Source organism: Euleptes europaea, chromosome 10, assembly GCF_029931775.1.
Source record: "Euleptes europaea isolate rEulEur1 chromosome 10, rEulEur1.hap1, whole genome shotgun sequence".
In the NCBI taxonomy this organism is placed as follows: domain Eukaryota; kingdom Metazoa; phylum Chordata; class Lepidosauria; order Squamata; family Sphaerodactylidae; genus Euleptes; species Euleptes europaea.
The window spans coordinates 29,722,206-29,749,268 of NC_079321.1; the positions used below are offsets into that span (position 1 = coordinate 29,722,206).

At 43.1% G+C, this 27,063-nt stretch overlaps 1 protein-coding gene across 2 annotated transcripts in view; it reads right to left on the reverse strand.

Moving 5' to 3' along the window:
* The window catches only part of ASAP2 (ArfGAP with SH3 domain, ankyrin repeat and PH domain 2), a 107,873-nt gene extending 81,091 nt beyond the window's left edge, over positions 1-26,782 (reverse strand). For both annotated transcript variants that reach the window (XM_056856097.1, XM_056856096.1), the window contains exon 1: positions 26,644-26,782. In XM_056856097.1, coding sequence (XP_056712075.1) covers positions 26,644-26,769 — 126 coding nt within the window. In that variant the 5' untranslated portion in view covers positions 26,770-26,782. The remainder of the gene's footprint in view (positions 1-26,643) is intronic.
* Positions 26,783-27,063: the final 281 nt, after the last annotated feature.

The window sequence follows — 27,063 nt, forward strand, 5'->3', positions numbered from 1 at the left end:
CACCACACCAATAAAGAAGAATCACTTTGTCTACTTTGTGTCTCATTCTCTGGGATCTAACATGCCAACATATCATCTGGGCATGACTGCTTCAGTTCAGAGCCAGGGTGGTATAGTGGTTAAGAGCAGCAGAACCGGGTTTGATTCCCTATTCCTCCACAGGAGTGGTGGACTCTAATCTGGTGACCCAGCTTTGATTCCCCACTCCTCCACATGAAGCCTGCTGGGTGACCTTGGGCCAGTCACAGTTCTCTCAGAACTCTCTCAGCCCCACCTACCTCATAAGTGTCAGTTGTGGGGAGGGGAAGGGAAAGCCACTTTGAGACTCCTTAATGGTAGAGAAAAGTAGGGTATAAAAACCAATTCTTCTTCTCCTTCTCACAAGAAATCATCCAGCTTGAACTTTCTTTTCTAGGAGGATGTTGCTTACTGAATTTCTGCAAAAGTCCATTCTCTCTCAGTGGAGGAGGACATCCTGGAATAGGCATCTCCTCACATCCACTTGCAGACGCGGGACCAGTAAGGCTTTGGAGGGGAGGGGTCTCCATTTCTGGTCCTACCTCCACATGAGAGAAGCAGCCGCCAGAAAGAGGAACAGACACAGGACAAGGGATTTAACTAACCATTTGGCCCCTCATGATCCAAACAACCTGCAGAACCTAAGATGCCCTTATCCATCCAGGTTCAGGCAAATAACACAATAACCAACAAAATCTTCAACAGGGAGCCAAATCCAACTATTTCCATCAAAATGTTAAGTGATTCTCCCAGTCTATTGGTCAGGGGAACACTGTGCTAATTTGACCACCAATGGACACACTACTTCTTCATGAATTCATGAGACACCATCTCATAGTACTACTCCCTCAAGTTCAGCAACTTCCCCCCAAACAGATCTTTAAATCTCCAAAAATCCAAACGGGAAAAACACCTCAGAATTCAAATGACCACAGACCACCTTCTCTAATGGTACACCGGAGTGTACTCTAATTTTCTTCCCATGCCAAAGAAAAATGAAGATTGCCAGACCATTCTGGACCTAAAGCACACCAACAAACACATGATGAAGACCTTACACACCATCAGAAATACTGTGCTGTGATGCATGGAAGCTCATACTGAAATAAATGTTGTTAGTATTTAAGGAGCCACTGGACATTTTACTATGACAAACTGACACAGCTGCCGCTTTGCAGCCATCAAAAGAGTAACTATCTTGCTTCCATAGCCCTCTAGAAAGCACACCTACATATCCTCATCCGCCCCCTCACTGAAAGTTCCTGATTGCTTCTACAACAGCCTCCACTTCCAGACACTCTTCTTTGGTCTCTTGTCAGCCATGAAAGGTTTTACCAACGTGATGGTAACAATAACAGCCCGTCTTGAGTTCAAGAGTCCATATCTACCGTCTCCTGGACAACCTCTGACCTGCTCCCTCATGTCAAAAAGATACCACAATCCCTACACAACCATAGCTTCCTCATAAATTTAAGAAGAGCACACTCATGCCATCCCAGAAAATAACTCATCCTGGATATGGAACTTAGAAGAACCTTCCTCATCCCAGATAGAAAGGAAAAGATAAGAGCCACTGCCAGCCTAAATTAGATCAAATCCTCACCTACCTTGGATGTGATGCTCCTGGCCAAGCTACAAGGCCTCATAACAGCAGCCATAGACATAGTCCCCTGGGTCAGGCTCCACACCAAGCCACTACAGTGGCTCCTCCTCCCCTACCTGTACACCCCTTCAATCACTCCCACCACTAAATCAGTGTCCCCTCTCAGGTGCGTATGTCCATCCAGGGATGGGAGGACTCAACCCACTTGGCTGGGGGAAGCCCCTGAGGGAGGCTCACTATGGGCACCACCATGACAGACTGGGGCACTTTCTGCACCTGTTCACTCAGGCTCATAGTGCAGGGAGGACACGGGCAACATAAATACATCATGTATAACTTAGTTAGCATACAAAATTGTACCATTCTGCATATTTATGAAATATATAAGTATAATGTGGTAACATTATACAAGCAAAATTGCAAATATACCTGAAACTAGAAAGAGACAGCTGCAAACTGTCACATCCTATGCTACCTTAGCAAATGTATTTTAGAATGCCGCCATCCAAAAAGAAGAAGAAAATAAAAGTGGAAAGCAGAATAGCCGTATTTTCTACTAAATACATGTAAGTTTGTTATTTGGACAGAAACACTTACACTTACATTCGGTCACAACAGGACTTGCAGCTTATTTGTATACTGAGGTAACCTTTGTAAGATTGAAATCACTGAACTCTTAAAACAGTGCATTATCACCATATACATTATAGAATATTTACTGTTCATAAAATTAGTCAGATTTAAACATTAAATATGTCTTTGAAAATACTGTAGATGTTGGGGTTGTCAGCAACCAAGAGAAAAAAAATTCCTGCCCCTTTAATAGAGGCTTCATGTTTGGAAATAGGCAAGAAGATATTCATGGCATGGAGAAAAAGAACATCACCTGGTAAATAATATCCTATTAAGCTTCTGCTACGGGGGCAGAACTTCATTTGTTCAGGTTGTTGACCTGCTTAGTTTATTATTCATTTATTTATTTAAAAATATTTATTAGCTGCCTTTCTCAGTTGCAGAACTCAAGGTGGCTTACAATAAAAACACACAACCAATATGAATAAAACAACACATTAAAGGTCACAAATTAAAAACTCCAAGTAGAACGGCCAATAAATAAAAACTAAATCGGTCATATGCAATTCTAAATAAAACTGTCTTCAACTGTCTCCTGAAGATCAACAATGAGGGGGCCAGGCACACCTCCTTGGGGAGACTACTCCGTAATCGTGGGACTGCTATCAAAAAGGCCCTCTCTCATGTGTCCACTAGACAAGAACATAAGAAAGGCCATGCTGGATCATACTAAGGTCCATCAAGTCCAGCAGTCTGTTCACACAGTGGCCAACCAGGTGCCTCTAGGAAGCCCACAAACAAGATGACTGCAGCAGCATCGTCCTGCCTGTGTTCCTGTGTTCCAAAGCACCTAACATGATAGCCAATATAATCAAGTTTAGTTGATTGGTGGGACAGAAAGGAGGGCCTCTCCCTCCGATCTTAATTCCTGGGAAGGAATATATGGGAGAAGTTGGTCTTTTAGATATCCCGGTCCTAAGCCATGTAGGGATTTAAAGTACAAAACCAACACCTAGAATTGGGCTTGGGAGCGGAATGGTACCCAGTGTAATTGCTGTAGCACTGGGGTCTGAGGCTCGCGGTAGCATTCTGCACTAGCTGCTGCTTCCAAACACTCTTCAAGGGCAGCTCCAAGTAGAGCACATTGCTGTAGAGTTCAATCTACATGTAACTAAGGCATGGATCACTGTGGCTAGATCAGACTAAGATATGTCTACAACATGCTTTGAAACCCTTACTTGCTAAGGCTATAGTCTTATGTACAATTTATTATACTACACATTTTGAGTAAGTAAAGCCTTTCACTTAATCCAGAAGTATAAATATTTCATAGGAGTTTTATTTTTCTTATGGAGCTCTCCAAATTCCATTTTTTTCAAATGGAAAACATTGGAAGGAAATCCTTAGGAGACAACACTAGAAATATTTGTTTTGTTTTCAATTTTCATGAGTCCCCCCACAACCAAACCTTTACATCTCTAGGTTTAAAAAAATGAAGTATCCACTACCGCCATCTCATCTAAATGGCTACGGCCTCACATACAGGACGGTAAGAGTAACTCTTTACACAGCCACTCTCCAATTAGTGTTGACATTCTATATTACAAACAAACATAAATCAACCACAGCTTGGTATCGAGGATACACTGCTGCTTTGTGAGGAAAGTTTTAATGGAATAGCCTTGAGCACCTGGGACAAATTTATCACTGGTTTGTGTCCACACAGATTCTTTCTGGTCATCAATCTCCAGCCTTTATATTTCACTGGCTTCCTGGTCTCTTCTGCCTGTTAGTGATGACCTCTGAAACCCAGCCTGGCCTAAGATTAAGATATGGAAGTTCACCCCTTAGTGGTTATTCTGAGACGCAGGGTGAGCTAGGTTAACTGACTTCTCACCTTGACTGTTAGGTTTTATGGTTTCAAAAAAGGCACAAATTCTGGCAAACTAAGAGCAAGAAAAGGTCTGCTGGCGGGGTTATAAAGCACATGGAAAACACTTTTCTTCCTTAGCACTTGACTCAGTGTTTGGGTTAGGAATTACTGATGACTGATTAATGTTCACAGCAACATCAGCACTTGGCACATCTTGACTTCGATTAGTCTCAAGGAATTAATTCATCACTAAGAGAAAATTGATATTAAGCTTCCTATGGAATCAAGTCAGCATATCATCCATATTCATAGTTTGTCCCAATGCTGCATTTATATATTATACTCTAAAAATGAATGCAGCTGAGAGAAAGCTGCCCAACTTCCAAGGATTAATTGAAATAAAGGACCACACTACATTTGTAACATGTGAAGTAGAAGTTCTAGAAATTTCCAGGCAGTCAGCACCTTTGAAAATACTGATAAGTAAATTTGTTGCATTTTCTAAATGTCAGAAAAGCCAACAAAAGTAGTATTGATCGGCTCAGGCCTTGGCAAATGTTCTCTGGACCTAGGAGCAGGCCCAAAAATTAAGGAGCCCAGACTTATCCACACCAAATACAATTGTTTTCTCTGTCATAGTGAGTTTAATGTTACCTCTAAGTTATAAATGTATGGGAGGGGCCTTGGCTCAGTGGTAGATTATCTGCTTGGCATGCAGAAGATCCCAGGTTCAATCCCTGGCATTTCCAGTTAAAGGGACTAGGCAAGTAGGTGATGTGAAAGACCTCTTCCTGAGACCCGGGAGAGCTGCTGCTGGTCTGAGTACACAATACTGACTTTGATGGACCAAGGGTCTGATTCAGTATAAGGCAGCTTCATGTGTTCATTGTCAACTGGCCTGGAGAATAACACTGTGTCTTTTTAACAGAGGATCAATGAAATGTTATTCATCAGGTAAGGTTGCCAACCTCCAGGTAATAGCAGAAGATCTCCTGCTATTACAACTGATCTCCAGCCAATAGAGATCAGTTCACCTGGAGAAAATGGACGCTCTGGCCATTGGACTTTATGGCATTGAAGTCCCTCCCCTCCCCAAACTCGCCCTTCTCAGGCTCCGCCCCCAAAATTTCCCGCCGATGGCGAAGAGGGACCTGGCAACCCTATTCATCAGGTGATGTTATTTACCTCCATTCCCCAAAAAGCTTGAGCAGTCTACTTGAACCCATTAAGCCTCTATTGAAGGGACAGGACATTTTTCTCCACACCAATTGGCAACCATAACTTCAGCAAGTCAGGTCCTACTCTAAGAGGTAAGGATATCTGTTAGTTGTGAAGAGCACGGCCTTTACTGCAGTTGGCCCAATTCCTTCCTGTATAAATTACAGCATAGCTTCTTCATCTTCTTTCAGATGGGGCACATGTGAGGATGTTTTCGTAAAAATGCACAGCCCAGGAGAAACCTAAAAAAGTTCACAGAACCCTTTAGTTCCCCTCCCCTACAGGAACTAAGCCCATGTACATGTCATGGAATGAAAACACATTCTTCCCCAATTTTCCCCATCACCATCTCCTCTCCCTTTGTTATATTTCTTGTCTCAAATTTTAGATGGTAAGCTCTTAGGGGCAGGGATTTGCCTTCTTGTGCTCTGTAAAGCATCATGTATTTTGGATGCTCTGTGTAATAGAAAATCCACCATTTGATACAGCAGAATGTCAAAACTGGACTAAAACTAATGGATTCCAGTGGGATAGCCAAGTTAAGTTTCTGTGAACAGAAGAACCCTAAAAAAACCTGCACTACAGAATAGGTTTTTGCAGAGTCAAGCCTTTTTTTGTTTAAGCTGATGTTGAAAGGCTAATGTTGTTTAAGCTCATGTTGTAAGGCTACCACTAGACTGCTATGTAACTAGAATGAAAGTAAAGGAAGAAAAATACCCAAGAACTATTCTTTTTTCCCCTTTCAACTCAAGCATGTAGTCCTTGGGGGGGGGGGGTGAATAAATTTCATACAGAAGTACCCACTTCAGTGATTCAGTAAATCTGGAAAATATATAATTAGTACACCAAGCCTGAATATAAAACTACTCACAGTCTGCTCTATTATTCATGCTCTGAATGATTCCAATACCATTGAAAGTTGGCTTGAAGATTGAAAAACCTGTTACTTTCTCTCCAGGCCACGTTTCTCTGTCCCCCTTCCCACCCGGGGGGGGGGGTGGGGAGTCTCTTACCACCTGCCTGCAAGCTTTCCGCCAGCTGTGGCAGGAGCAACAAGTTCCCAAAAAAGGCAAAGAAGACCCAGAAAACAATTAAGGTCTCTTTGCAGCAGTAATTTTTACCCTACCGACAAATTATATGTGTGCTAGAAGTTTTGCAGGGCATTTCTTTTAAGGGCTGAACTTCCCCCTTTCCTTCCTCCTTTTTTAAAACAAAGTTTGAGGCTGAAGGCCACTGGAGCTTTAGGCTACATGAACAACAAGCCTAAGGTTGCAATGGTGACCTGCCACCCAGAATGTCAAGGCCTGGATTAGCTGTGTATCTCTTTGGCTACAGCATAAAGATTCTCCTCTGGTTCAGAAACTCTCAGCAGCACCAAACACAACAATGCCCACTGTGTGAGTAGTCATAAGGGTTTAAGTGTGAGGCCTTGATGCCGGTGGGCCCCATCTGACAAGTATTCTGTATAGTTCTTGTAGGTTATCCGGGCTGTGTAACCGTGGTCTTGGTATTTTCTTTCCTGACGTTTCGCCCGCAGCTGTGGCAGGCATCTTCAGAGGAGTAACTCTGAAGGACACAGTGTTACTCCTCTGAAGATGCCTGCCACAGCTGCGGGCGAAACGTCAGGAAAGAAAATACCAAGACCACGGTTACACAGCCCGGATAACCTACAAGAACCAATGAACTCTGACCGTGAAAGCCTTCGACAATATTCTGTATAGTCTTTCCCATTCGTCCTGCTGTTGGCAACTTATGGTGATCCCTCTCACCTTTTCCTTGAAATACCACTGACTAATACATATCCCTTTGTCTCACAGTAATCCAGCAAGGCTCTTTGTTACAAAAGGTGAATGAGAGCCTCAAACACAAATAGAAAGTTGGGTATGTGAGGACAGGCCCTGACAAGACCCAAGGGAAAAGGAACGCTTTTCTGGATCAGGGTGGACATTTTCCCATCTTTGTGGAGTAGAACACCTAGGGACAACAGGAATCCAAGGACTAGGGTTGCCAACCTCCAGCTACTAGCTGGAGATCACCTGCTATTGCTACTGATCTCCAGCCAATAGAGATCAGTTCACCTGGAGAAAATGGCTGCTTTGGCAATTGGACTCTATGGCATTGAAGTCTCTCCCCTCCCAAACCCTGCCCTCCTCAGGCTCCGCCTCAAAAATCTCCAGGTATTTCTCAACCCGGAGCTGGCAACCCTACCAAGGACTCTGAGGCTATCCGCCTCATGCACATGCAGAGAAATGATATAGGAGAGACATGATGTGGTCCGATGGACTGTACCAGGGTGCGGCAAATCCCAGCGCCAGGTTGCCATGGCACTTAGGAATTTCATTGTGGCACCTAGTATCTCCAGCAATTATTTTATTGCAACTTCTCCCAGCAACTCTTAGTAGAAGTACAAAGGGTTAGGCCCAACCAGATTTTCCACTGGGGAAAAAGGGAGGAAGGGGTCCCCTTTGCCCATTAATAAGGCTTCCTTTGGGGTTAAGGAATCTGCATGGGCAAAAGTGAAATGGTGAATAATAACGATCGAACGAAAAACCTAGCCGGATCCAACCCAATTGATCATTTTTTCAGGAGGGGGCTTAGCACTGGCAGTGGGAGGGGTCTCTGCCCGGGAGGACGTTGGGGCTGAGACAGTCTCTTCCACCTCAGACCAGTCCGAGGGGGAGTCAGCGCTTGACTCTCCCTCGGACGTCACCAGGTTGCCGCAGGACACACCTTGCAGGCAGCCTCTGGCTTCTATCCTCCCTGGCTGCTGTACTTCTCTGGCATTATATACCCTCCAGGCCAGAGAAGCCCCTCCCAGACTCCTCCCCTAGCCCTCCCCCCGGAAGTCCATAAAAGGACGGCTGGGAGAAGCCTCCTCCCAGCCACGAGACGTCGGGCGAGTGACGTGTCTATTCCCTGCCCTGGCCCGCCCCTGCATCAGCTGGGGAGCGGGGAGAGCCGCTACGGGCGGCATCCCATTTGCGTGGAGGCGGTGGCGCGCTGCTCCATCGGCGGCTGCGGTGGGGCGCTGCTCCGCCTGCGGCTGCGGTGGGACAGAGGCACGCTGCTCCGTCGGCGGCTGCAGCGGTAGGGCTCTCTCGGCGTCTTCCGGCTCCTTGGGCCGCTGGAGAGAGAGAGAGGTCCATTGGAGCCGCCCCTGATGGGATGCCGGTAAGTGTGGGGGCTGGGGATAGGCCTGGGAGACAGGGGTGGGACACATTTTACATCAAATTCTTTGTTGTATGACATAAAATAAATATGCATGAAGTTCTTGTCTTTTGCTTGTATATATTTAAACCTAACTTTACCATTTAATGGTGATAGGCGAATTCATTTTGACCAGCTGCTTTCTATACTGGCTCCAATATTCAATTAAATGCAGCCTTGTAAAGCTATAGTTGAATTATGAGAAATATGGGGAAATTAGACTAAGGTTAGAGATCAGCTTTTTGTTTTGGAGATGACAACCAGGGTTACCCTTATGTTTACTTCTATATTACAACACATTTTGTCATAGATTTAATCAAACTATGAAAAATTGTGAAGACATTAGGATTAGGTTTTGTGGTAACAAAAATTAGAAAATATAATCACTAAAATATGAAATGCTGAAGGCAGAAAATTAAGTCTGGCTCCTAAATTTCTGAGCTGGTTCCTAAAGCCAAAGAAATGTGTCAAGGCTTTATACAGCTTGTGGAAGAACACAAATGTTCTTCTGTGTTAAATACTCCCGGAAAACTGACAACCAGCATAGTAAGCAAAGAGAGGAGACAGAACCTTTCGCCCTGGTGTGCTAGTTTTCTATTTACAGGCGGGTTTTGTGCAAAACAATGTGCAGAGCTGGAATCTACCACCTGCAGTCTGAAGTGGTGCAGTCCATTCTACCATCTCAGGGTTCTACTACTTCATTGCCCCCTGCATGTATGAACCAGATCTAAGAATCCATTCTCAGTATCAGGACCTATCTTGCTTACTTTGGCAACAGCTACCTTATTAGGAGAGGATATTAATGGAGTGCGTGTGTGTGTGTGTTTTTGCCATCAAGTTATGGTGATCCTGTAGGGGTTTCAAGACAACTTATGGCGACCCCATAGGGTTTTCAAGACAAGAGACGTTCAAAGGTGGATATATTTATTTATTTATTTATTTCACACACACACACACACACACACACACGCACACACACACACACATATATCTTGCCAAACATGCCACTGAGCATGTCAAATTTCAGAAATCCACAAGGCTAATACCTTGTGATTCTGCAATCCTTTATATGCAATTGTTGCCAGAAAAATGTAAACTGAACTGGATTCTTTATTATGTTTTCCCCAACATTTCTCAATAATTTTGTGAGTTTACCATAAATAACGAAGTAAACATGATAACTGGAATGAAACTGCATTAGACTCTTATGATCACAGTTAAAAATAAATGCCACATCTACCATATCAGAGCCTACAACATTTCCATGCATCTTGCAAAACTTGACATTCATATTAAGTGGAACCAAACCATAGAACAGGATGCAGATTAACAAATTCAATCTTGTTTTCTATAGAAGACCGGAAAAACCTTAATGCATATTCTAATCTAAATTGATTCCTAGATACCTACCTGCTTAAGAACTAATTATGGAAAAGTACTACTGTCTGGTAGGTGATTAAACCAATGTCTAGGTTACATTACATTTTAAAACATTGAAGCATAATCCTGACACTGGTTTAGTCAATCTGCCAAGATGCTAATGTATTTCCATATCATTTTCTTTTGCATGTAGTATACTTTAATTATACCGAATGTCACCATCCCATCTAGTTTTAATCCCTTCCCCAGAGGGTGAATTAAAAAATAACAGCAGGATGTAACTCTATATTGTATTTTATCGTATTCGTGATGCTAATTTGTTGTTACCCACCCTGAGCCCGGCCTCTGGTCGGTGAGTGAGGGTGGTATACAAACCAAAATAATAAATAAATAAATTTAGGAATTAGGTGAGGAATGACACCATAAATATTTAGCCCCAGTTTTCTATTTCAAAACTAGGTAACTCCTCCTGTCAGGTGCAAAATAAAAGAACCTTAGAAACAGCTGGAAGATCATCATAAGGCTGCAATCGTAGGTACATTTTCCTGGGAGTAAGCCCCACTGAATAAAGTGGGACTTACCTCTGAGAAGACTTGCTCAGAATTGCTCCCACAGAAATATAAACTGGCGAAAGAGGGTTGAGTATAGCAATGAACCAGCTAAAAAATGAATGAATTTCGCAAGAGGAATGAATTTAGTATTTAACCATGTATTTATTTAAATACATAAATAACCTCAATTTATCAACAAAAAAATTCAAAGCCACTTATAAACATAATAAAATGCAATGAAATCATGACAGCAACAAATATCAATGGGAAGTGCTGAATTGTGCCCAGCCCCAGAAACAGACTGGGAGTCAGAGAGATTTTTAACTACAAGATCAAATCACTGGAACATTGGATTGGATTTTTTAAGGAGGTCAATTCTACACAAATTAAAGAGATAGAAAACACACTATGTGTTATTATGGATAGCAGGCACGTAGAATACTCATAAAGCAAACTAAAATAAAAACTCTGCTTTAGGTGAACAACAAAGGCTACTAAATAAATTCATTACTTAAAGCATGTTGGGGTACAGCAACCAAATCAGGGGGGCATTTTTCCTAAGGAAAATCCCACTCTTCGCCTTTGTTCCAACAGTAATCCTGGCTGATGGATAGGGATTAAAATGATTAGCAAATGTATGTTGCTTCCTAAATGGCTTTCCTTAAAATAGATTTCACCAAGACTCTATATTTTTTTTAAGAAAAGAAGCCTTCACTGAAAATGAACCACAGCAAATGAAGCACACTAGAAGTACACTTGGCTTTCACGCTTCTTTCTTTTCCTCTTTTAAAATATATAACAAAAGCTTTTGAGGAATGCTCAACTAATTTGTTCCACTATAATCTCTTCAGCTGTTTTGAGGTAGTCACATACACACTTAACATAATGCCTAGACAAAATTATAGACTTCCAACTGAAAAAAACGACAGTGATAATCTACCCTTTACTCTGGCATAAAAGGGGGGGTCTCTGCTCAGCAGGTGGTTATGTGCAGCACACTGCAATTCCTAGACAATGCAGAGGATTAAAGAACCAAGTCACAGCCTAGTTTTCTAATTTCTAGTTTTTGTTGCTTTAAAGTCAGATGCTAACATTGAGGATGCAGCTGTAGAAACTGACATTAAAGAAACATGACTGCTAAGAGGAACAGCTATAACATTTGCACGAGTGCACTATACTCCAACTTGTAATTCTTACCGGGGGGGGGATTAAATTGCTAGCCAGCTATTAAAAAATTTGGGGGGGGGATCATTGGAGGACCAAGCCTATGACAACAACGAAGAATGTAACAGCCTTTGAATGGATTCTTCTCCATTATTTAAATCAGTGACTTCACCAGAAATTCCTGCCTGCAGCTTATGAATTCTTAACACAGCTTCCCTTAACTATTTAACAACCACATACTTAGTGAATAGATGTTCACCCTCTTGCCCAAATTGCCTTACAGCCAACCACCCTATGGAATTTCTCTGCATTTATCCTTGCATGATCCTCAGAGCACGTTGCATTGCCAACTTTTCAGAAAGTTTGCAGTAGTGCATACGACAAAATCAATTGGAAGGAAAATCCAATTAAGTCGCCATTTATTGATTTTGTTTTATAGCAGTACATTTTTTAGTGAAAGCTACTCACAAAGTGCTATACCTCAACAAACCAACAGACTGTGTGGCAAAGACACACTCATCACTACACAGGTTAAGAAGCAGGATGTAAACCTGCATCGTTCTCCCACTTCCTCAACCATAGCTGGGTTGTGGATGACAGCCACCTTACATGTCAGTGTATACGGCTAATAGATACCTCAGGGAAGAAAGGTGAATGACCCTCCAGTCAGCTTGTAGTCTCGGCATTTTTGCACCTGCTCTGTGGCAGCATTGGCAGCAAAGCAAAATTACTTTTTTACCATCACTGTATCTTCAAAAAATCTTCCAGCTGCATTGTTCTGGGTACTGAAGGGAGCTGCTTCACCTGGACCCTGATGATGTAAACTTGAAGTGTTCAGTAGCTTATTACGACATTTTTGGCTAAGTATTTAATAAATGGAATTACTTATATGAGACTCCGCGAATTCAACAGTACAACCTCAGAAACTTGTCTAATCTCAGTTGCTTGGATCAATTTCAGTTATTATGGAGGGAGAATGTGGACAAGATGCTTTAAAAAGTCCAGTCGACAACATCAATGTCCAACTCTTGCTTATTACTTCTTGCTGAAGGGTGAGTCCCAGGAGGTAAGCACTTCCCTGAAGGAAAGTGGGTAGTACCAAAAACCTTGAAGACGACAAAAATGAAACCCATCCTGAAGAAATCCTCTCTGGATGAAAATGATCTCAATACCCATCACCAGATAGCAGATATTTCCTTCTTGGGGAAAGGTGTTTGAGCAAGTAGTATGGACAACTCTAGACTTTACTGAAATAAATGGATTACATGGACCCATTTTAATCCAGCTTTAAGATTGAAACTGTCTTCGCTGCCCTGAAGAATGACCTTCGTTGCACACAACAGAGATGGAGTGTCACCCTGTTGATTTAGCAGGTTTCAGTATCAACTATGGCATCCATGTAAAATGGTTGGCAGAGATGGGTATCAAAAGCCGTGTAGTCCCTATTGGCCAACCAGGACCAGAGAATGGTGGTATATTTTAAATGCTCAGATGCATCACGTCTCAATATTTACATGCATCGCTGAGACAGGTCATCCAGGCATTTGAAGACAGGTGTAGATTACACCTGACTCTGCTTCTTGTGTTCAATAACTTCAGGTAAGACTGCAGATGTTCTAAACAAGTGCTTAGAGACAGTAATGGGCTGGACAAGGACCAAAAAACTGATGCTAAAACCGAACAGTGTTTCTATTTGTCGCTAACTCAGCCAAGTGGTGATTAAGAAGTCTGCTTGTTCTTTACAGGGCCACACTTTCACTAAAGGAACACATTCAGAAGTTGGTGATATTAGATATGGGACTACATATAGAAGCACAGATTTCCTCTGTGGCTTACAGTGCCTCTGGTCAGCTTCCATCGATCCACTAACTGAAACCCCTCCTCTAGAGGCAGCTTCAGCTGATCCAATAGCTGAGGACCATCCTTGAGAGAGGTGATTCGGCTCCTTTTATCCATGCTCTGACCACATCAAATTTAGATTACTGTAACACACTTAAATGGGGCTGCCTTTGAAGATGGTCTGGATACTTCAACTAGCAAAAAAGGCAGCAGAAGGACTGCTGTCTGGAACAAGCTACGGGGACCCTATTTCACCAGTACTAAAACAGCTAATTTGCTTCTGGGCCCAATTAAAAATGAACAGGACCCCATCATTTTTATGTGGGTGTGTAAAATGCCCTCAAGTCGCAGCCGACTTACGGCGACCCCAGCAAGGGGCTTTCAAGGCAAGTGAGAAGCAGGGGTGGTTTACCATTGCCTTCCTCAGCAGAGTTTTCTTTGGTGGTTTGCCTTCCAAGTACCAACCCTGCTTAGCTTCCGAGATCTGATGATATTGGACTATACTATGCCACCTTCCCACTTCACAGCACTTACACCACCTCTCATGTAAGCTTGTATGAAAATTGAGGTCATCTGAGGATCCTCCTTGGAATGTTTCCAATTCTGAATTGAGGTGGGTGGCCACAAGGAATAGGGCTTTATTTATAGTGAAGACACCCACTCTGGAATGATCTCCTTACAGTTATTCATCTAGCATCTAACCTGATGAGTTTCTCACAACAGATGAAAAACATACATTTTTTAACCAGAATTTACGTCTTCTATGCTTTTTAAATGTTCCACTCCTCTGTGAGTTTTGAATTTATATTCTAGCTAGGTATACTAACATTTTATAGTGTTTGTGTGCTGTCTCTGTTCATTTTATCAATTTACATTACTATTAAATTAATTAAATTCTATTGGTATTTGGATTTTTAAGTGGTGTTCAATTTCTTTTTACTGTTAATTGTCTTTTAAGATGGCTGTGGTTAATTGGTATCACATTTCATTTTTGTTTTAAATGTTTATTGCAGTATTTTTATTTAGACGTTATTTTGGTTTGGATTGGTGTCAGCTGCCTCAGGAATCAAACTGATAGACAGTGAGGAATATAAATATTTTAAATAAATAATGAACAATAACACTATCTAAGCAAAATTAAGTACAATCTCTCTCCTCAGGCTTTGACTAATTTTCTTTGGATCTAGGAGCTAATCCAAAAACATAGAAGCCAGACTAATTTTTTACTCACCCCGTGACAACATCAGGCCAAACCCCACATAGTGATGATTTTAAAAATATTACACTGGCTTTCTTCCCCTCCCCTTTTTTTAGATTTTGTGCCACCAAATTAAAATTTCATGGTGAGCACTGGGTTCCTTTGCATTACTTCATCTCTACAAAGTGTGTGTTTAACATCCTCAAAATACTAGGAATGCTACACAGAAACAGGCAATGGCAAACCGCCTCTGAGTGTCTCTTGCCTTGAAAACCCTACAGGGTCGGCATAAGTAAGCTGTGACTCAATGGCATACACACACACACAAATCAAATTTGGAACACTATAATCCCACAAATTGGCCAGATTTAATTCATTTAATCAACTGATCCCTGGCACAAAGACATTTATTTGCTCCATGGAGGCAGAAAAGGCCAGCGGCCTCGGGATTTCTGTCACGCAAGTAAGGTTTGGCCATCATCACTGGGAAAGATTCATTTCCAAGTCTCCTTCAAAGGTGAAGTGGGCATGGCTTGACATACAAGGGCCCCATTCTCTCAGACAAATTCCTATTGCAGACTATCAACCACAAGGGCAAAGAAAAAGCACCCATGTTCCATTAAGGATGGAGACAACTGCGACAAAGCGAAACTGCCAAATCTTTGGTGGGCGAGTCCCACCGCCTGCACCCTGCCTTCTCACGTCTCAGCAGCCTTTCTCATGTGCACATCATCCTCAATCTCCACCTCCATGGTCCATGGGGAGAGGGAAGAAGCCTTTGCATGAGCAAATCCCAGAGCCCCCTCCATCCAACAGCAATTGGAGCAAGGACCACCAGGTGCTGACCCCAGAAATGCTACAGGCTACATCAAGGAGGAGTGGGGCCTTGCAATCCACTGTCCCAAGTACCAATACCCCCCTACAAAGAGAACTCCCTCTCTCACTCATTCACACACACACAAACACCAACCAGTAACAGCAGTAGCAGCATCCAATGTAAAATATCTCGGTAACTCAGCTCTTCCCATCCAGCGTCCATATTCTGCTCCCACATCCTGGCCTGTGCCCAAGATGTTGTGATTCCAAGAAGAAATCACTTCTTCCCAGCACTGCAGTGAGATTGTCCTGTTGTTTACTACAGCATTTCCAATAAGAACTCTCCATTTAATTTATCCCTTCAAATTATAAACCACTAGAGCATATCACATACTATTTGACACAAACAAAAAATGCAGTTCTGCAATGAATTTTCACATTCACTACTACTGTAGCCAAAGCACAACAGAAGGCTTCTTTTCAATGGCCATTTTAGTATATAGGCAGGCGGAAAAGTCTAGGACGTATTGTTTTTCACCTGTTTTAATCTATGAAGAGCCTTCAGACAGAATTGCCCCATAGTGCGTTCTCTCAACCCAGGATATTATCCAGCCAAGTGACAAGAAAATTTTCACCGCACATCAGCAGCAGATGTGGTACAATGTGTGGTAAAATGGCCACACATACGTGGTTTTAATGAGGTCATGAGCACAAGGTGCCAAAAGCTTGATCTTACAGTGCCACTACTTCCCACCCTCCTTCCTGACCAATGTTTTAATAGTTCATTTTACGTCTTTGTGTGTATTTTAATTCTGGTTTTGTTTTAATGAGGTGTTCTTCCTTTGGTTAGTTTTAAAATGTAATTGTATTAGGTATGTTTTAATTGTTAGCTGCCCTGATGGCGCTTGTAAGGGCAGAAATAAATAAATGAATAAATAAAGGAATAAATAAATGAAAGAATAAATGAAAGAATAAATAAATAAATGAATGAATAAATAAATGAATTTAGCATGGTTTATGCCGAGTTTCAAGAAATAAATTCAGCAAGTGGTAATGCATGCACACAACCAGCTCAGCACAGTCTGAAGCATGTGGCAGCTAGCCCAAGATACATCTTTCCTGTGCCAGCCATGTACCACAGCAATCATGAGACAAGGCTCGTCTTAGTTCAGGAAAAAGCAAACAATGCCACTCTTGCACCAAGACATACTGATGGGCTAAAACAAAAGAAATTACTGACCTGTTTTCTATCTTTCCCTCCAGTTAAGGATTTTAAAAAACCCACCACTAATAGAACTTTGGCTATGTCATAGCTTCCGCTATTATGTCACTCTCTAATTGGTCAGGAATCTTTACATATTAAGGGCCAAGTATTGCTGATAAAGTCTCTCCTATTTCATAGCCATTAACAAAAATATCTTTGAAAACTGTCCTAAGATACTTCCTAGTAATGTGTTTTACCCTATCGAACTTCCCAACGGAAGTCACAGACTTGGATGCATGCATGTCTAAATGATTTCTACAAAAGCCATGCACATGTTGTCATGGAAGAAGATTATGGCTCCTGAAGAGAAGCAGGAATGGAAACATACAGAATAACACACTTACAAGTAAGATCTAGTTAGTTAGCTGTTGATTTTTTTAAAAGAGGTATATGTTGGAAGGGTTGGATCATAAGATCCATTCTGTTTGTGGAAGATATATTTCCTGTTTTCTGCAGCTTCCCCTATCACCCACATAAGTGAGAGCTGGAGACCCTTCGTAACAGGCTGCATCTTGAGTCTGGATCCCACTCATATGTTAGTGAAAGCGCTTTCTACATGCATATGGGCCCCTGAGGATCCAACCCAACTGGTTTTAAAAATCAAAGTTTTCAAGCACTCAAAAAAACACCACCACTTGTACTAAAACGTTTCACAGTACTGTTATTATTTATTTTAAAATGTGTATACTGCCTTTCTGTCTAACAGATGTTTGTATATTTAAGCTTTTTAAAAAATAATAACTTTTAATTATTCATTAACAAAAACGTGGCTTTACTTAAGACTCATACATCTAGGATTCAGGCCAACATTTAAGAAGAAATGCAAAAGGGGGAGGAGGAAAAGACAAAAAGAAAACTCATTCATAACGTCATTTTTTAATTACAGAGATATTTTATGAGTTTAAAAATACCCATCAGCAAAAAAGGGTTTTTTTAATTATTGTTTCTAAAAACTAGGCTTCAAATGTTTAAGAGTCTTTATTTGAGATTTAATCTGCTGATCCTGTTGGTGTCTGGAAGAGTTATGCCCCCCTTCCAATTTGGGGACCTGCGTTCTGCTGGCTGGATTCCAGAGCTTTCTCAGCAAAACAAGACAGTGCTGGAAATGGGAGAAAATGGAACGGAAAACATTTTGTTTCAGATTAGGCCAAACTCAATTGATCCTGTGGTCCACTCACCATTTGAGGTATATAACTGCTACCTAATTTGTTAGGTAGCCTGAATTAGGTATTCGCACTTTGTCAATCGTTAGCCGCTCTGAGCCTGGCCAGGACATAGAGTGGGGTATAAATTGAATATTACAAAAACAATAACAATAATAACAACAACCAAGATCAGAGTCACTATAAATGAACATGACCTAACATTAGGTAGGACATCCCTTCAACAGATCCCCCAAACGTTCCCTCACTGCTGAGGCAGAGCAAGACATTTGCAGCCCATTCCTGACTTCTGAGGACGAAAGTCCTCAAGAGGTCAGGAAGGGGCTGTGCCAGCATTGGGACCCCCGCACCGGCGCCCAGGCTACTTCCGTTGCTGTGAGTGGCCCCAACACCAGCAGGGAGGCCCTGATGCTGGTCTCTTGGCGCTGCCACAGCAGCGCCACCGAGGGACGCTGGCTGGGCCTTCCGACGGCGTCCCGCTGGCGTAAAGGCCCGCACCGGTGTTCCAGGGGGTGTTCCCAGGGCATCCCGGGGGGGGGGGGCAGAGTTGCCTGTAGGCAGCTCCCTGTTCCCTTTCAGCCCTAGACACCGGCACCAAGAATGGCGGTGCTGTGACCGCTATTTTGCAGGCGCAGCCTCGCTATTCTCTGTGGGGCATTTGGCCCCATTTAAACTTTAAAAAGCCAGTGAAAGGCTTTTTTAAGGCTTTCAGCGGCCAGGAAACGGGTTAGGAGGTGCTGCGACGGCACCTCGTCCACACCGTCCCCGGCCACTGACAGCTCAGGAATGGGCTGTTCGTCAGCAAGACAATGTAGATACAGCACCAATTTAAGCAGCCCAGAAGGCTAGCCTTTTTCATCTTTTTGCCTTCCCAAGCCTGTGCAGTTTGTAGGACAGGGAAAGGCAGGCAAGTGGCGCAGAGGCAGGTGCTTGAAGATACAGCTTTTAAGGGGCTTCAGGTGTTCAAGGAAGAAGCTGCTTCTCCAAGTGCAGCATTGCCTGACTCTTCTGGATCCAGCTCCATAAACAGCACTAACCCTAAGCATGCTTAGATGGAATAGAGAACCCTGGCAATTCTCCTCTAACCTTGTCTATAGAAAGTTGCATCTTCCTACAAGAGCTGAACCTCCAAGCTCAGCAGATCCTATATCCAGCTAGCCTGGTCCAGACTAGCTTAGGTATCTTAGAGAATTCTGTGACAGTGATGTAACCCAATTCCATCCTGAGATGGTCATTATTAATTGAAAAAGAAGTGAGATGGTTTTAGGTCCATAGGAAAAGACATCTTGACATAGACGATCAGAGATTAATAGCTGGAGCACGGACGACCTGCTCGCCACTTTTTTATGATATAATACCTGCACCGAACACACTGTCAAAGTACTTCTACGGCCTGATCTCCCCATCCTTACAACGCTCTTTCACGTTGGCCCGACTGAATAGTTTACCGACAGCAATTACACGAGGCAGATACCAAAAAATACCCTACGGGAATAGAGTTTGCAGCTGTAATGGAAAGTCGCCTGAATCTACAGAACATGTGTTATTGTTCTGCGAGAAATATAGAGCCAAACGAGAGAAGTTAATTACCCCATGGATAAAAAATAGCGAAGACAGTAAAAGTAGATGGCTAGTCCATAAACTATTAAAGAACCATAACCCTCAGCTTTCTGAAGCGGTTGCTAAATTTCTTATTATTACTGTATTTTCTGGCATATAAGACTACTTTTTAACCCAGGAAAATCTTCTCAAAAGTCGGGGGTCGTCTTATACGCCAGGTGTCGTCTTATACGCCGGATGCTGAATTCTGAGCCAGACTGGAGAATCTGCCTGGGGAGCCGCCTCCGCTCTGTCCATGTCCACCGGAGGAGGGAGGGGAGGCGAGCCCGGCGAGGGCGCTCACTGCCCGGCTCGGAGTCGGAGCCAGGCGCGCCGGGGTGCACGGAGGGAAGTGCTCGGCTGCGCTCCAGTGGCAGCGCAAGGCAGGCAGGCGGCTGGCTGGCTGGCTGGCCGGGGCTGATATTTTAACTGTAAAAATGGGGGGTCGTCTTATACGCCCAGTCGTCTTGTACGCCGGAAAATACGGTACTTTGGAGCAAGAGTGAGTGTAGTTAATGAACGAAGGATTCAGGTTATATAATGGTCTTCCAGGTCTCTATAAGGATAATTACAGCTGTTTGAAGTTACTATTTGTATATGTCTGGCCAAAGAATGGCCATTTTAAAATTGCTCTGATTTGCACTGGATGTCTCATTTTTGTATTTGATGTTTTAGCTATCATGCCAATAAATAAGGTTATGAATGAATGAAAAGACAGCACCCCAAACCACTTCGTACACTGCATTACACTATTTTAATGCTCTGGGTTAAAAAAAATAAATTTCTAAATGCCAAACCCTGTGCAGAATTGGAAAAAGAAATACCCCCTATTTACCAACCTAGGTACTTTAAAGCTAAGCAAAATCTGAATATATTCTAACACATAGGTTTCAGGATGCATATTTGTAAAATGTAATGCTATTAAGTGGTCCTGGGATACCTAATGGCCTAGACCAGTATGGAAGGGCTAAGCATTTCTCTCAGGGAAACTTGATGAACAGGTTTTTCTTTCATGCTCAGGTCTAACTGATCATCATATCTTGGATCAGAAAGGAATCTGCTCCAGGTCAAATTCACAGTTCTCTGTAACTCACTTGGCTCAAACCCTCTGGATTTGTTTTTCTAAATTCGTCCTTTGAACTGCACACTACTCTACTCACTTGGTCCTTTCTGTGCTCTGCCCAACTGAGTGAGGAGCGCTGAGTACAGAAAAACCTGCTTTGGTTTAGGGGACAAGAGGACTTAGTGAGATTTTCTCACACTTCTCTGTGCCTTTATGCCATAGATATCATGTAGGTAAAAAGGTAAAGATCCCCTGTGCAAGCACTGGGTCATTCCTGACCCATGGGGTGACATCACATCCCGACGTTTACTAGGCAGACTTTGTTTACGAGGTGGTTTGCCAGTGCCTTCCCTAGTCATCTTCCCTTTACCCCCAGCAAGCTGGGTACTCAGCTTTACTGACCTCGGGAGGGTGGAAGGCTGAGTCAACCTTGAGCCAGCTACCTGACGACTTCCGTCGGTATCGAACTCAGGTCGTGAGCAGAGCTTGGACTACTGTACTGCAGCTTACTACTCTGCGCCACGGGGCTCCTTATCATGCAGGGTTCTCCTATTATTCCAGTTATTGCAGAAAAAAGTGTTTTATACTACTGTATTTCTTATATTGAGCCAGCACGGTGTAGTAGTTAAGAGTGGTGGACTCTAATCTGGAGAGCCGGGTTCGATTCCCCACTCCTCCACATGAAGCCTGCTGGGTGACCTTGGGCCAGTCACAGTTCTCTCAGAACTCTCTCAGCCCACGTGGAGGCAGGAAATGGCAAACCGCCAAACATCTCTTGCCTTGAAACCCTACGAGGTCACCACAAGTCAGCTGTGACTTAAAGGCACTTCTTATATTACATAGCCCTAGAGACACACTCCAAATGTTGTTTTGCTACAATCTGGTACATAGAACCTATGAAAGAAATAGTACTTCCGAAGCCTTGATCAAACTCCAGTCTTCTCGGATGTCCAAGTGCAAGCTCCTGTCCTGTACAAAATTAAGTTTCTTTCCTTCCCACAACCAGGGATTTTCAACTGGGATTACATGAACTGTGGTTTAGAGTCCTACTTTGTGGGGAGGAAACAAACACCAGTTTGCCCAGTGTCTGTATTTAGCAACTATTTCTTTTAACCATCATTTAACCATTTAACTGCTTTGAGTGCTCTGAGCAGTACATAAATATTTAAAATCAATCACAGCAAATTGGAGTTGGTTTCTGAAATCAGGAACTTTTCAACTGCACCCTGTGTTCAACGAAAAGGGAACGGGTACATAGAAACATGGGATCAAACTGTGTTTGTAACTGACTGCAGCCTAGATAACCAATATACAGTTGTACATATTTGTCGAGGTGTATACAAACACACAACCACAATAAGCATGAAGTATGGTTCTGAAAGACACTCTTGAATTCATCAGCACAATTCAAAAAAACACTCCACAACACTGTCCAAAATTCAAAATAACCTCAGCAATTATAGCTGTCAACTTGTAGTAATGTGCACATTTAATACTCATTCCAGCAGTGGATTTTTTGCTAATTGCCTGAATGCTCTAAGAAAAATCAGAACATGGACAGCAAGACAAAAAGGCTTTTAGTTTAATGATTTTTGTTTCCTGGGCACGCAACAGTAGGTGAACAACCAAAGATAACTGCTCCAGCAATTTTTAAAAAGCAGTAAAGGCAGAAGCTATAATAATTTAAAATCATCAACACAGAACTAATTACAGGATGGTATCAAATCTCCTTCATGGGGTTCTTTAATGTCATTACTATGAGAAATCCACTAAGCCAACAGACTGAAAACTCTTTTACCATCCCCCTTTGAAAACCAGACCTTTAGTCTGAGGGAATGCACCTAAATAGGTTTCCATTATTTTAAATGACTCATTATTTGTTGTAGTAGAGTTACTATTCTCCTTACTGAAAGTGGACTTCCTGGTGTTTCCATAACCAATTTATTTTCTGCAAATGTCCACTCAACATGTTTGTAAAAATTGTTCACAATCAGACCAATATGATTTCTACCACCGTTATTCCCTCTCAGGATTTAGGCAAGCTGGTGAGCTTTCCCTTATCCTAGCATCATGGACAGACCTGAAAAACCAGGCAACCTACTAAATGGGGTTAGCTCTCCAAAAGCTGTGAACTGTAACACTACACAGCAGAGGCCAAAGGCTGACACTCTGAAAGCAATAACTATTTAGGCACTCTGGAATAAAAGCGCTCAGTTTAATTAAATCATTGCAGAAGCTCAATGTGACCAATTCAGAACCGCTGATGCTGTGCCAAATTTGCCAAAGAAATTAATACTGGTAGATGGGCAGAGCTACTGCCAACAGAACCTTAATTAATGCAGCTTTGCATAATTCTGCTCACCCTTCGTGAATAATTCTTGACAGAGCTGTAAAATATTAGTTTTATTAGCATCATTCCCTAGTACAAAGCATCATGGACAAGGCTGAGATATAAGAAAATTAATTATTTTTGCATCACTCTCCAACAGGAATGTCTACTTATTGCATTTTTTTTTATCCTACCCTTTCTCCAAGAAGTTCAGGTCAGCATACATGACCCCCCAATCCTCCATTTTATCCTCACAACAATCATGTGAGGTAAGGAAGGCTGAGAGACAGAATAACTGGCCCAATTTCCCCCAGCCGGTTTTATGGCTAGTATGGATTTGAACCTGGGTCATCCTAGGCCAGCACTGTCTCTCAATAACTGGTTCTGTATCCAGTACTGAAAATATCTCTGGTTAATTTAACACACACTGACTGTGCTATGTCAGCTAGCAATCCTATGTGTGATCTGCAACAAATGTTGATACGATTTAAAGTGCCATCCTAAATATATCACACCCTTCTAAATTCGAAATCGACGGGATTAAAAGGCTATAATTCTGCTTAGGATGGCACTGTATGTAACCATCAAGCATTTCCCATTTTTTTAAATTAGTCAGTTTTCCCTGTTACAATAGCAACATGCTTTCAGAATCCTGTTTAGTGCAATCCTTCCCACACTTGAAAATTCAAATTTATCACCACCAGAGAACTGTGAATGACACTCATTCACAAATCAGGATATTTTGGTGCCTGACTCATTAACAGTTTTTTAAAGGACATTTCATGATCATAAGCCATAAGGTGACAATCTGCATGCACTTTTCCTTTTGTCTTTTGATATTTCAGCCTTCATGGCTTAAGATCACGTTTTTGATTTGCTCTCCTAAATCATAAGCATTTAATCTTTTAAAATTAGAAATAAACATTCTCCGAAAACTCAGACAATATTAGTAAATTACACGGATCTCTCCTTGAGTTGTATAGAAAACCAAACAATATGGATTAACCTATAAAGTGTTACTTATAGGGATGGGAAATGGAAGACCTTGTGTTAGGACAGAAGGCTAGAATCAATTATCTCTGGATCCCTTCCAATCCTGCAATTTAAAGCTCACAAGAAATCTTGTGATTTAAAGGACCGTTTCAACAGTGGTTCAGACCAGGATTAGACAACAAATGGACCACAGGTTGTATTAGGCCTCCATGGTCTATCCCCGTGGCAATGCACCTTCAGGCCAGTAGTTCTGTATGAAAAAGATGGGGTGGGGGTGGGGATTCACATGGGAGAGGGTTGGCATATTGAAGGCAGCTCACAATCCACAGGTTCCTAACTTCTGCCCTAACCTCAAATGACCAGACCAAATTTTCAACTAATCATATCATTTACAGTAATGCCACATTTTTTGTAAAGAGCTGCGTTGTGTTTCTAAAGATTCTAAAAATATACTAATAAAGGTTTTAAGAGACATATAAACAAGGCACAGGAGTTCAAATAACTGTATGTGTGTACTGCAACAGCAAACTAATAATTCTTCAGATGAAAAAAAGAAGTGAGCATGAATTCACATATTTTAAGAAGTGGCAAAGGGAACAATCTAAGCTGGCTTTGTAATGCAGTAACAAATACCCATGCCAGTTTACAAGAACGATGTGAACAGTGTTAGGATGACGGAGACTCAGAGATGCTGCAGTTCTAATAAAAATGTAGTCAGTATACAGATCACATGCATCAAATGAGAGGCACTAAAGCCCTGTTTGGACATGCTTCCAAACCCGCCCCATGGCAGTGAAAGGGGAAATGGATCCATTTTTTTTGTCCTTTTCATTAGGCAGGGATTTAGACAGCCTATAGATCAGACTTTCAACTCTGTAAATCCCTGTGAAATCATGTGAAGAATCCCCCGCTACAGTTCAAAATCTTCTCTGCCATAGCAAAGCAGAAATACTTTTCATGGAAATGAACAAAAGCAAGATTGCTAACCCTGCACAAATTCCCCCTACCTTTAAAACACCAGGCTTAATGGGGAACATGCATCTTTTGTGTGAAGGGAACCAGACTTAGATTCTCATATACTAGGGACTGCTACAGCTTATTGAGGACAAAGTACATGGAGTCAACAAAAGGGTCTCAGATGAGTAGATGGTAAAGCAAGCCCCACAACCTGGCCCCTTTGTTTTGGAAACAGGGTTTTTGTAAGCAAGAAAAACACCATGGGTCAATGGGGGAGGGAGGTAAACATTTGTCATAGATGTAGCAGCCATAGTCTCATCTAAGCATCTAGTAGCACAGATGGTTTGACCTCCTTGAACGCTCAGCCCCCAGACCCAGGGTAAAACTTAACAGCCTGCTCCTAAGCAATTTACACAGAAGCATGCCCATTGCTGTTCAGAGGGATTTACTCCCAAGGTGCCATCCTACACACACTGTCTAGTGCCACTGTACACGGTGGGGTTTACTTCCGAGTAAGCCGCACTGCCCAGCTCTGAAATCCCATTGTGCTTTGCTCTGCAACACAGAGAGGGAAAAGAGGTTGTATATGCTCGTCGACCACAGTCCACGCCTCCTCCTGAAAAGACAGGTATACCCAGACCTGGGAAGAGGGGTGGTCTGCCATATCTTTGTGCCAAGAAAAGCAGTCAAGGGAGGGCCGAATGGTCGGCGGCCGTCATGCGAAATACAGGTGGATGCATCCCGCCCCCCACTTCCAGGGCCTTTGTGGCAGAAGAACGTGGGGCGAAAACGCACGGGAGGTTTCGCCTGGGGTCTGCCGCTCTCTGCATGCACGTTTCCCCCATCTGAATCCTCACAACTCTGCACGGGGGGGGGCTTTTTTTTTCTTTTGAGTTCTGAGCATTCAAATGGGGAAAACGTGCATGCAGAGAGCGGCAAACACAAGGTGCAAAAAAACAAACAAAAAAAACCCCACCATGCGTTTTGGATTATTTCGGTGGGAAGAGACGCCCTGTGCAACAACCCCCCACCCACCCCATGAAAAACACCCAGGAGGGCAACCAGACAAAAAAGACTGGATAAAAAAAGATGCTTGAATTGACAGAGATGGCGAAGCTTACAGCTTTGACAAATCAGAATGATAATGTACAATTTTGGGGGGAATGGGAGGCTTAGAGAACTTACTGTGAAAATCATTTTTTAACGGGACCATTTAAAGGATACTCTTTGATCTGATCCCTTACTTATACTTAGCATTAATTTTATATTAGGTATTGAATTAATAATGTTGGATAGGATAAGAACAGGTCGATTAAAATAATACTGGGATTAGCTCAGCAAAAGTCTATACAATTCATTTTTAGATGGAAGAGGGAGAAGGGGAAGTCATTTTATGGTTAAATTAGAGATATCACTTGTTTGTTTATTATTACTATTATATTGTTTTTCTTGATATAATAAATGAAGAAAATAAAAATATATTTTAAAAAAAATAAGAAAAACACCCAGGAGGGCCAAAGATGGGGAAAGGGAGCGTCCTGTTGCCAAGCAGGGCATGGATCCCCCCAATATAGGAAAGGGTGGCGGGGGGGATTTGAGGCCCCTTTGTGTTACCCGGAGGCGACCCTGAGGCGAGGGAGGGAAGGGGAGCCGTGGGGCACGGCCAGGGACCTCCATTCTCCCCTCCTCCAGCCAACCTCCCGCCTTCCATGAGGCAGGGACGCCGAGCGGAGGGGAGCCGGGCGGGCTGCTGCAGGGCGGGCTGCTGCAGGGCGGGCTGCTGCAGGCCGGGCAGGGGGGAGGGGGCCGGGCCCTGCCCCCTCTCGGCTGCTCACCTCCTCGACGGCGGCCACGGTGTTCCGGCACTGCGCCAGGCGGGTGGTGAAGTTGGAGGCGGTGGGCGCCTTGTAATCCTCATTGGTCTCGGACACGAATTCCGACACGGAGATCTGGTCCGGCATGGCGGGGAGGGAGGGAAGGAGGGACGGGAGAGCGGCGGAGGGGAAGGGACCGGGAGGAGGAGGAGGGGTGGGGAGCGTGAGGCGAAGGAGGCGCGGAGAGCGCGTGTGTGTGTGGGGGGGGAAGCCCTTCCCCCGCCTCACATCGCCCGGCGACCAACCGCCGCCGCGCTCTCCTTTGCGACCAAGCAGGCGCCAAAGACTGGGGGTGGGGGGAGGGGCGGCGGCGGTTATGAGGCGAGAGATGTGAGGGGGGGGCGTAAAAATGCCCTGATTCTGTGGGGAGGGGGGAGCCGA